The 12,025-nt window shown below is 38.5% G+C and overlaps 1 protein-coding gene across 19 annotated transcripts in view; it reads right to left on the bottom strand.

The window, feature by feature from the left end:
- otofa (otoferlin a) overlaps positions 1-12,025 on the bottom strand; it is a 126,096-nt gene that overhangs the window by 6,505 nt on the left and 107,566 nt on the right. For 10 of the 19 annotated variants that reach the window (XM_041804528.1, XM_041804529.1, XM_041804537.1 and 7 more), the window contains 10 exons: positions 10,094-10,239; positions 9,872-10,006; positions 9,636-9,773; positions 9,414-9,541; positions 5,561-5,731; positions 5,222-5,382; positions 4,641-4,783; positions 3,528-3,616; positions 3,175-3,273; positions 2,867-2,965 (listed from right to left, as the gene is read on the bottom strand). In XM_041804528.1, the coding sequence (XP_041660462.1) occupies positions 2,867-2,965; positions 3,175-3,273; positions 3,528-3,616; positions 4,641-4,783; positions 5,222-5,382; positions 5,561-5,731; positions 9,414-9,541; positions 9,636-9,773; positions 9,872-10,006; positions 10,094-10,239 (1,309 nt within the window). The remainder of the gene's footprint in view (positions 1-2,866; positions 2,966-3,174; positions 3,274-3,527; positions 3,617-4,640; positions 4,784-5,221; positions 5,383-5,560; positions 5,732-9,413; positions 9,542-9,635; positions 9,774-9,871; positions 10,007-10,093; positions 10,240-12,025) is intronic. The other 9 variants (XM_041804545.1, XM_041804538.1, XM_041804546.1 and 6 more) reach the window with 3 other exon arrangements.

Below are 12,025 nucleotides of genomic sequence, written 5' to 3' on the forward strand. Positions count from 1 at the left end.
TTAAAAGTACCAGGCTGCTAACAAGAGAGATGATGCTAATAGGTCAAAATAAAAACACATGTTGCACCCCAAAAGCAAATCAGATTAACATTTGTGTGCATGACAAACATAAAAAATGTTGCTAAAAAATATAGAAAAATCTGATTTGATGTTGGAGCTTCACACTTTTTTCAAAAGCCATGCATACAAAAAAAGGCTTGCAAAATGTCCATTTGATCAATGCTGATCAATGCATTAATTATCAAAACTTTCCCTGAGGAACCAGCTCATTTTGAATGCCTGGATGCAGATAGCACAGGATCAAAGCCTATGAAGTCATTCAGTGCTGGCTGCAGCTCTTTTAGTAACAGCCAAGTGAATTTGGCTTCATTAGTGAGGAAGAGCAGGAGGGAAGCTGCACTCTCACATCTCCAAATGCAGAAACTAAAAACATGGAAATGGCAGGGAGCTTTTCACACTGGAACATTTCAGTAAAAACTAAAAAATGTGAGGGAATCTACCAAGTTTTAAAAGCACTGGAATTAAGGTGAGGAAGCAGTGGTAAATTTGCTTGGCTTAAGCTGTTACTAAAACATGCCTGATATCAGGTAACTCAACAACTGATTCATAACCACTGCACCATATCATTAGAGCCATCTGAAACAACCTGGCTTTGCTTTGTTCACCCGTACTTAGACTAGCCATAACAATCTACAGATTTAATGGCATATCTACAAATTTATGAATTTCTCCCATACCTGATCATCCTCTAAATGACTAGGGTTGTTTGGACATGAAACCCTGTTTGTTGCAGTAAATATTTGAGTTGACACATCCTCAGGCAAAAACTTAGCAGCTGAGGGAAAGGACATTTGGATAAGAGCTAGGGCAGTAAAGAGGCTTTTCTAAACAAGGTCATAATTTATTCTGAGCCAAAAACATTTGAGATTGGCCTAACTTTATGTTGACTGCACCATTAGGGCCATTTGGAGTGTAATTCTACTTCTATACCCATTAAAATCATGAAATCTTAAGTAAAGCTAGCCATCTTATACACTGTCTGAGGATTATAACAGTGGACTACAATGTAGGCTTATAGCCCCACAGCAACACCACCAATCCCTTTAGTGTGAGGGAAACACAAAACTAACAATCTCATGGGTGTGCTTCCTACCTTCTCCATCAAATGATAGTGCAACTATCAGGGTAACTCCTGGTAATCTCTTTTCCAGATGAAAGTATTTCTAAAAGCCTGTTCACTCAAGACATCACAGACAAAATGAAATGTGTACACTTTAGCTAAAGCTTACATAGCTAAGGCGAGCCACTATTTGCATAACTTCTTCTAAAATAGATCTATACATAATTTAATCCCCGATTGGACCTCTGACCTTTTTGTCTGTTAGATTTATAAAATGTTTCTTAGTCTGTAATGTTTGACATGCGATTATGTCATATATGTACTGCCAGACTTTGTTTTTGATTACAGTTGAAGCAAAAAAAAATCTACAGCTGAAAATATTTGAACGAGCAAATCACAGCACTTCATTTCTGAGATGTACGGGGTCTCAGATGAACAGTTTGTGAGAGTGGCCGTCAGAGATATATGGTCTGCAGGTAGAGCCCTCTTCATTATGTAACTGGTTAGCTCATTGGTTGACATTGCTGACTTTGGTACGGGACACTGGGGGGCACAATGTGTATCCAGTGTAGGCCCTTGGGTAAGGTCCTTAATGCCAGGAACACCTGTCCAGTAGGTACGTTGCTTTGGATAAAGGCATCTGCTAAATGACTGTCACATTCTACAGTGTAATACAGTTAAATCAGAATTCTGTCTCACTTCAGTGGAGTCATTTCTGGTTGTTAGAAAAAAATGAGTATATCTCAATTTCAGTAAATTTAGGCAAGGCACACTCACTAATAGATACAGATACATTATGATAGCCAATATAAGTTCAAACAGACAGGAAGGTATTTAAAAATGTGCAGGGGAGCCTACTCCTCAGCTGGAGATGCTCCATCAGTATTGTTATAAGAGTGAAAATCTAACAGGTTGTATCAGGGGAATCATCAACATCTTTGCTGTTTGAGGTAACTTAGGTAAGAGGTTCATCTTCAGGCACAGAGCACTTATTGGGTACACAAAAACTCTTTAGGAAAAGCTATAGCTAGTTTCATCAAAAGGGGGGAAAAAATTAATTGCAAGCCAACAGGCACATGACACTGCATGATGCAGGACTTCAGGCATCGCCCCCACTGAAATGCTATGGCTTAGGGAGTCCTCGGTTTAGGAACAGGGCAGTAACATGACAATGTTTTAAAAAACATTGGAGCTCTGTAATACTGCCATGCATACTCTCTGTTTATATACATGCAGGAGGCTCCAAATATTTTACATCAGGATTTAAAAAAAAACTTTTTATTAAACAAAAAAGTGATGTCCAGTAAAATCTGCAATACAGGACCAAACCACAGAACAGAGAGTATAAATGTCTTATTTTATTCAAAAGCTTTGGGATGTTTGTAATGAATGCAGAAGTTCAGTCCAAACATTGGAAACAGCAGTGGACCATTGATAAATAGGTAAAAAACAAGGTTGATTTAAAGTATGCTGTTTCCAAGGCTATGAATTAACTTTCTACCTCAACATTTTTCTTTTACTTTAGAAATTCTTGCTGTAATTTTGTGGTTTGACCCTACATGAACACTCTTCAGTTAGGAGCAGTTTTCATCGTGCCCATTGGAAAGTAAGACAAGCGAGGTTACGTGCTGGATGAAGAGTTGAGACAAAAAAGTGGGAGGGAAGGAGGGTGATGACATCAGGGCTTCAGGAAACAAGTAAAGGAAAGGTGGTTGAACGAGCCATGCGATGGATTCGTGTGTTTACCCCCTGACATAGATGTCAGACATCTTCTCTCCTGTCATGAAAGCATCGTCCTCTAGAATTACGTCATCAGTGTTCCAAATAACAACACGCAGCTCAAAGCTAGAGAGCAGCAGAGCATTGACCAGAGGAGAGAGAGAGGACGACAGACAGACAGGAGACACACCACAAACACAAAGACAAACGACACAAATACGCACACAGAAAAAATGGAAACAAAACAAAAAAATGGTTAACTGCAAAAAAAAGAGTTCACACACAGCTCACACCCATGGGATGAGGCTTTGTTCGCCACGTCCCTCTGTACCTACCCCCTGACAAATATGTCACTGGACTTTTCCCCAGTGAAGTAATCATCGTCCTCCAGTATTACTTCGTCTGTATTCCAAATAATCACCCTGAGCTCATATCTGGTAAAGGGGGGGAGGAAGGGACACATACACATTCACAGTTGGACTTACATTTGAAAGAAAAGAAAGAGCTAACTATTCAAACAGACTCACCAAAACCCGGGGATTAAACTATATGTTCTGTTGAAAAACTGAAGAGCTTTAGTCACTTTAATTAAGTTAGGGAGCTCTGTTGTATCAAGTTTGAATTTTCATAAACAGAAGATACCATATTGATGGTGAGATTGGTCCTAATTTCTGTGGCCATTACTCACCTCTTTGGTTTCCTTGGTGATATGTCAATGGCAGGTCCAGGTGCAGGCATGTCCATAGGAAACATGTCCACCCACATCTCAATACGGCCCTGAACAGAAAAGAAAAATCTACTGGTAAACTGAATTTTCAATCAACAACTCCAGTAAGTGAAAGTGAAATCTGGTGCTGTGCTTAAGTGGACTTTTTAAGTGGGCTCTGTAACAATATATTTGAACAAAGTCAAGTCAAAGTCCATCTAAGTTCTCACTTTTTATTTAAAGGCTTACAATGCAAGTTTTTGACACATTTGAGACACTCCATTTATGTTAAATCATAGTTTATAAACTTTAACCCATGTCATATCCGTAACCTCTGATTAGGCAAAGTCGGATATCATTATCACCAACATTCTTCTTTCCCTTTTCTCTTACTCCCACCTTTCCTTGACCCTGTGACGTTTTTCATTGGGGTTGAGGAAAAGTGAATAGGAGAGGATTCAGGGTGTTTTTTTTTTAACTTTATGGATTGACTCAGCCTCTTTGGACACACGTTTTAATATCTCAAGTAAACATTTTAGGCCATGGAAAATCATCGCTTACATTTGTTCTCCTTCAGTTGCAACCTTGTGTTAACACAGGCAAAGCTGGGAAAGGGCTACTGGTTAGAGAGGGAGGGGTTCTCAAGAAGAAGAAAAATAAATAAATAAATAAACTGAAGAAAACGCGATCTTTCACCGTGAACAACGAGCTAAGAACAACAAACCCAAATGAAGTTTGACTATGGTCTTTTTGTTTTGAGAAACTACTCTACCATATATTTAAACAGGCTGTATTGGATTTTTTAAATATTAACATTCAGAATGATGATTATAAAGTATTTAATGACAATACAAAATGTAATAAATAAATACATTTAAACAATACTTAAAAAAACTTCATTGAATGGTCAAAAATATTTAAACCCACTCATCCTCTTTGTCTGCCTTCCCCATAAAACTGAACAGGTAAGACTTATGGAGCACAACCAAGTTAAAATAACAAAAAGTAGTTTAACCCAAAACAAAAAGTGCAAATTAACAATAAATGAACAAGGTAAAATAACATATAACTGTTCCTATGTTTAGTCGGTCCTACCTGTTCAATGCCAGGTTTGTCAACATTCAGCAGGGGTCTAGTCTCCACATGTTCTGGGACCAGTTTGCAGCCCACCCGTGGGATCTCCTCCCAGTGGTTCAGCACCGTCAGAGCCAAATGCTCCTCTGTCTGCTTCTTCAGACCTGAGACAGACACAGAGGAAAGAAGATAAAAAGGAGCAAAACAACAGCGAAAAAGCAAAGCTATTTATCTGACTATATGCCTGTTCTTAATGGAAACACAGGCATATTTTTCTAAGATTAATGAACAGCCAATGATCCTCATCTATTCTGGTTAAAACGCTACTGTCATTTCTACTCTACTTGACTGTGAGTATAGAACCAAACTGGATCTCATGGAAAAGCTGTTGATTATTTTCTGAAACACACAATAGGAAAAAAGAAAATAAGGATGGAAGAAGAAAATCAAACAAAGAAATCTACCCAAAAATCATGGTGTATGTACTTATAACTTAAAAACAATCAGAGAGTACTGATCCCCTCTTTGTGCTATCACATTTCTATAACTAATGTAGGATGTTGATGAAATCTAGAAGTTTCAGGAGAAACATGGAGTCAAACCATTTTCATCCTCGATCTCTGTTGGTCCTGTGAAGATTCGATTTGCCACCTTGACTTTTCCTCCTGGTCCATAATGAGGCCCATCAAGTTTGCCGTCCTTACAGAGCTTTGCCAGGATCTGAGTGGGCTTCAAAGGGTCCCGCCAAACATTGTATCCATGTCTTATATCCACAGATAACGAAGACAACTTGTCAGAGTCATTCAGAAAACAACATGAGAGTAAAACATCTCTGTTTAAGAGTAACTTTTAAACCTCCTGTCCAAATCAAATCACAAATGTTTTATGTGCTGGCACTAAATCTAAACTCGTGTAAATGATGAAAAATATGTGATACTCACACAGAGTAGTTGGATGCAATCCCACAGGTAGCTCTGTATTTGCTGTAGAATCGATTCTCCAAATCAATCTTTGTTTCTCCGATCAGATCGTCAGTGCCAACAAGGTCCCAGTCGTACACAGACACGGTCAACATGGACTCCATGGGGAAGGTGGCCTCAATGTCAAACGATCTGAGCACAGACAGAAGAGGAGGATAAACAGAGCCAGAATGAAGAGCTGAAGCAAATGCAGAGGAACATAAAATTAAGGTTCTGACCACCAACTACAAATACGGCTGTCTTTTATGGACAATCAACATTTTACATAAATATTAAGAAATCAAAAACTCAAGCAAAAAAAAAAAAAAATAAAAAAAAAACATGCTGGCAGTTTTAAAATGCCCAAATTATGGCTTATCACTCAACTGCCCCAGAGTTAGGGGAGTGCTGACTTGACTACACAGATATCACATCAAATTAATGCGTTCTGCCAAATGCATTATGACAGCATTTTTGCAGTTTTAGGTTTATCCTCCAGCCTCTGCCTTGGCAGTCTTAATACCACTGCTTTTTATTGATTTGGCACCCCATACAGACCAAACAATGCTTTGCTGACATTGTCTTTTATGCCTACTTTCTGACAAAATCTCCTCCTGCTGTCTTTTAAATGCTAAATAATTCACCCACTGTGAGTCTTTGTAGAGAAAAATTTAATCTAAAAGGGTTTTTCTTCATTGTCTAGTCTGACACCTACCTGGCAGCAGAGTTTGCAGGAACTAAAAATGACAGCACAGAAGTAGTCAATCTCATTTGTGATGTTCAAGTTTGTGTTTGTATAACTTAAAAAACTTCCCTCTCAATTTCAGTTTGTTTTGGAACCCCATAAAATCTTTATCCAGGGGCTTTAAAGGAATTGGGAGAATATACAAAAATCAGTTTATACACTTGGTTCAGGAACAAAGAATCACACCTCAAACAAATCCCATTTCTGCAACAAGATGTTAATAGGCACGCCTTATTAATATTCCTCTGAGTCTGCTTTTACATCCTTTCCCCCAAAACTTCTTCATTTTTAACTTCGCTCAGTCTAATTACGGGAACCATTTGGGGGCATTGTCTGAGAGCATTAAAGAGACTGCTCCCTCACCCAGACAACTGAACCATCTGGTTTCCTCATGTTGCACCACCATCAGCTTGCACCCGTCATCCATCCATCTCATAAACCTATTTAATCAAACAGCTCCATTACCTGGAGTCTCAAATCCCCAGATTTTCTCACATTGTGCCAGCTCACAACAGTCCAACATCTCCAACATTCACACATCCTAACATCCTTTGACCTATTCCCCTTATCCACCAATCTTGAGACCTGTACCCCCATCCCTTCATCTTTTGGCCCTTACAGTCACCTCTTGGTCCAAACAAAACAATCAAAACAATAAACTATTTTCAAATCAATTTCTTTGTTTCTATGGTCTTTATTAATGAAGTAACACAAAAAATGTTTCTATGGGGTAAGCAGACTTTCTTTCATATCTTACAGGTAGCCAACAACAAACTAAAGGCTTTAGTGCCTCAGTCACTCACAGTTGGAGAATATCACGTCAATGTCCAGTGAATATATTTCAAATGACACCTCAAGTGTTTTTTAAAATTTCTGTGCTGCGTTTTGCTCTCACCATCAGCTCACACAAACACGAGACTGAGAGAACTCATTCAGGGTCTCTGCAGGTTTCAACAAGTCAAATTTAAGACTTTTTAAGACTTTTTAAGACCATAATAAATACTATTTAAGAGCCATTTCACATCCATACTGGCAAAAAAGTAAAAAAGACATGAAGGAAAATTGGAGGCCCAGAATTACTTGTGAAGTATAAGGAGGGCCTTATGAAATCCTTTTTTTTTTTGCCAAATTCCATTTTTTCCATTTTAATGTTTTTTTGGAATTCTGTTTTTTAACCTTTCCACTAACTTTACCAGAAAAAAAGAGTGTATTGTTTATCTGAATGAAATGTTCACTAATCAAACAGAAATAACCTTAAATTTATTGAAATAGGGCCATAGTGGCCCAGGAGTCGTTGTTTGGATAACCCTGATATAAAATAATTATAACCAGTGTAACAGTCAGATATTTCCAATATTTCAAGACACATTCACGTGTATTATCACATCCTAACTGATGTTTATAATGCAAATGAAGAAATCCTTCTGTTCTCTCAAACACAGAGTGATAGTTAACAAGAACTTAACAAGAAGGTCACATTAAAGTTAAATGGTTAATAGTAAACCTGTTACCTAATCTTGTATTTACTCTCACAGTCTGTAACAGTCCATGCAGTTTGATGCTGCATTGTTCTATCCTGACTGTAACGGTTCTCTCCTCATCTCCCTCACTGTCTGTCTGTCTGCCTCAAATCAGACCGCTACGTTAATACGTTAATCCTCCTTAAGCAACCAAAGGGAACTACAGTATCTACAGAATGAATTATTAAGATAACTGTTACTCAAAATCAACATCATTTAGACTGCGGGACTTCATAAAATCTCAAGTCCGTCCAACTTGATTTTGAGCCTCCGAAGGGTGAGTGGTGTGCCTCGCGTGAGGTGATGCACACCGCTCAGGTGGTGTGATGAGGTAAAGTAACTCGAAGCACAGATGAGTTTTCTTGAAGGTGCAACATTAAGTCCCACGGTACTGGCCCGTATGGGGCTACGTGATGTTTGCCGGTGTTTCGTGCAGCTGCTTTGACATGCTGTTATTGTTTAGGAGGAGGTGGGATGAGTGAGGGACAAGTTGTGCCCCGCTTTAGTGTTCCCCCAGGGACATATTTCTCAGATATACATTCCTGTTTCTAAAATAACATGGCATTTCAGTCAAATTCATTCAATTTCCGCTTTATTGGCCAATTCCGCGATTCCGTCTATGATTTTGTTATAATAATACATTAATAATACGTTTTTAAGACCTTTAAAAATCGTATTTTAGACATTTAATGAGATTTTAAGAGAATTTTAGACATTTTAACTAAGGCCTTAAATTCAAATTACTGGATTTTAGACGTTTTTAAGACTTTTTAAGACCCTGCGGATACCCTGTCATTGCTCAGCAGGTGATCCTTTTAAATCAGTGGATATATTATCTTGCAGGAAACCTGAGCCAGAGAAAGTAAGGGCTAAGGCATAGGCTACCAAGGTGATGTACCCCATTAAGAAGTGACCCAGCCCTGAAAATACAGGGTCAATCCTTGAATCACCCCAATAATGGCAAATCCTGCTTTAATGCAAAGGCTTGTGGTCTAATACTTGTTTGTTTTCCTGCTCTTCGGCTTTCCTCTTAGCCTGTCTTCCTCCTGTCACTCTCGCACCTTTCCAATTATCCAGCTCTCTCTGCCTGCCATCCTCCACTTCACCTCAATTTCTCTGCAATAAACTTTCACAACTTCACCAAAATCCTGTTTGCTGCTTTTCAATCTTGCTTGGAAATTACAATGTTTTTAGATAATTGCTCTACCAAAACATTAGCATTTTATGATTTCTGTTGGGACTAAATCTTCGTTTATTTCTTACAAGCTACAGATACCTCTTTCACTAGTCATCTTCTTACAGAGTCCCTCAGTTTGTGAGGATGGCCTGATCTAGGCAGATTTACACATGTGCCATATTGCTTTCATTTCATGATGATGGATTTAACTGGACTCCAGGGGATGTTCATCTATTGGAATCTTTTTCTGTATCCATCCCCTGCCTTAAACTTTTCAATAATCTTTTCTCTGAGTTCCTTGGAGTGTTCTTTTGTCTTTGGGGTTTAATGGTTGCCAGGAATACTGATTAACCAGTGGCTGGACCTTTCAGACACAGGTGTCTTTGTACTTACTTTCCAAAAACAGGATTGAGCTGTTTGGAGATGTAGTTCTCTTTGTCTTTCACCTCTGTCTTTCCCAGCTTGATAACAACATAAGGATCTGCCTTTCCATTGATATCAGCAGGATGAAGATCTGTGGCCTAAGATAGAGGAAAGCAGAAGACAGTGATATTAGCAAGAATATTTATATTATAAGATATGGCAGCAAATATTTCTATGGTAAGAGTCACTGACCCGGACCACGTAGACACGAACAAGGACGTTGATCGGATCGTTGTGTGGAATGCTCTGGAACATGCCCATATTTGGATCAAATCCCGCCTCTCTTGTAATCTCCTCTGACAGAGGCAGCTTGTACATACACAGGGATCCCTGCATCAACGAATAATTAGCAGGTTAATGAGTGAGTGTTCCTTGGCTTTGTCTTATTGCAGTCTAGCCTGGATTGTTTGCACTGAGAGTTTTCTCACCTTGAATCTACCAACAATCCTGTCATCATCCAGCGCGTGTTCGTCGTCGTCCCCAGCCTTTCCTCTGTACAGGTTAAAAGTGTGAAGCCAGTCTTCAAAGTTTCCATACTCAGTCTCCAACTCCTTGTTGTAAACCTGCATATGATAAACACATCGACTGTATGTATCTGCTTTTACATTACTGTGTGCTTGCTATTTATTAAATCAGTTCAAATCACTCACCATTAGCTCATCCACTCTAGCTTTAGGAGGCTTTTTCTCAGCGCCGTCTACAACCTGACCCTTCTTCTTGTCTTTGAAGCCCTTCTTTTCTTTGCTCTTGTCTTTTGTCTTGGAGCCTTTCAGAAGAAGGTCATCGGGTTTGAAATCTGATTGGAGGGATGAGTGGAATAGACGCAGACAACAAAGTAGGGTTGGAGTCATGAGGAGGGATGGCAGGTCTGAACACAGCAATACACACACCTTTAAACATGAAAGCTGATGAGTGTTAGTAGGAAATACTCCAGGTTTCTTTTTTACAATGAAGTTTAATGTTTTTGAACATTAGAGACATTAAAAACATTAAACAAAAACAACTAAAGACATTAAACAGCAGACTGTTTAAATATGTATACTCTGATTTTCAGCTTAGTGTTGTGTGAGAGTCTTTAAGGATGAAAGAAAAGTATTATTATGTAAGTATTAAAAAAGTACCCAAGGGCTTTTTAGCATTAAACTGTTTTTTGTAATTTTTAAAGGCTTAATCTGTGAAAACCAGGCAAAAACAAAACATCTGTTTTTTTTAAGGAAAGGGTGATTTGTCTCGATTGTTTTAGCTAGCTGCATGTGTTTGAATTAGAAATAAAGCACTATTATTGGTGGCATTTTGTACCTGCCCATTCATATCTAAGTAAGAAAACCAACATCTAAGTCAATGTCAGATCCACCAACTCCATTGAGCAGTTAGTGAGAAAATAATAGCATCACATGCTGGAGGAAACCGCAGGGCAGTATTGATAAGTGAAGCCATGCCCAGGTTCTGCAGCAATAAAGTTAGTTCTCTTTTATCTGAATGAGTTGCTCTTGTGGGATAGCTTTAAGGAGGAGGCTGCAGAAAACTTGTCTCAAATTTGTGTTTCTGTTTCCAGATAGATGAAGGAAGTTTGCCCCGCTTCAGTTCCCTATCCATACGTGGATGGAATTAAACTGAGTCTGTGTTGCAGGCAAAAGTAAATTTTCTGGCAGCTGTTCTCCACAGTCAGATCCAATAGGAGCAAATGATGCAGATTCATGGTGCTGTTGCAAGTTAAGAGTGCATGATTCATGTTTGTGTACTGTAAGTGTGCCTTAGAATGCTGAAGCCGCAGTCAGTGCAGATGAGGGCTGATTTGGTAAGTACTGTCCAACGTTTACATGTAGTGCATCTCTGGAAGGTCATGGTGATGCAGAACAATAATGACATGAAAATGATCATTTTCACAGCATGGATGAAGGATGGATGAATGGGAGAAAGGTGACAGACCACAAGAAGTACATACTCTGCATGCACTGTGCTACAGTTCACATCGTAGTTAAGATTTAGTCAGTAACAGTCTGAAATACCTCCTTTATTCACCTCTTTAATTAGACGACTTAACCATAAGAGTTAACAATATAGTAAACAGTAAATTGATATATTCAGCATTAAAAACACATTTTGCATGTATAAAATGTGACAAATTATGTTGTGGGATTGCTACACAGAAACTATCCATCGTAATTATGGTTTAGGTTTGGTAAAGCAACTAAGAAACAGGAGACAGTCTTTCAGCTACCAAACAGCTCTTCATTTGTGCCATTTTGGCTTTTTATTCCTTTTAAACAACAAAAAAATAAGCCCTTATACATGAAACGTCATCAAATCCAGTCCCAATAATGAACATTTTTAATAGGTACTGTAAAAGAGAGCTGGTCTCTTCAGGTCAATGCATCACTACAGTTCATAACCTGTCATCTTGAACTTAGCTGTCTTTTTAATCCAACAAGTACTCACAAGGTTTATTTGTTAAAAAGTGCATCACCATCTTCTTCAAAAAGTTTTCAATATAAAGTAAGAGTGTACAGTTGAGTTATTTTGCTATCTTTCTCTACTTTTGAAAGTGGAAATGCAAATAATTGCATGTGTTAGTGTAACAA

This window comes from Cheilinus undulatus, linkage group 14 (assembly GCF_018320785.1).
Source record: "Cheilinus undulatus linkage group 14, ASM1832078v1, whole genome shotgun sequence".
In the NCBI taxonomy this organism is placed as follows: Eukaryota; Metazoa; Chordata; class Actinopteri; order Labriformes; family Labridae; genus Cheilinus; species Cheilinus undulatus.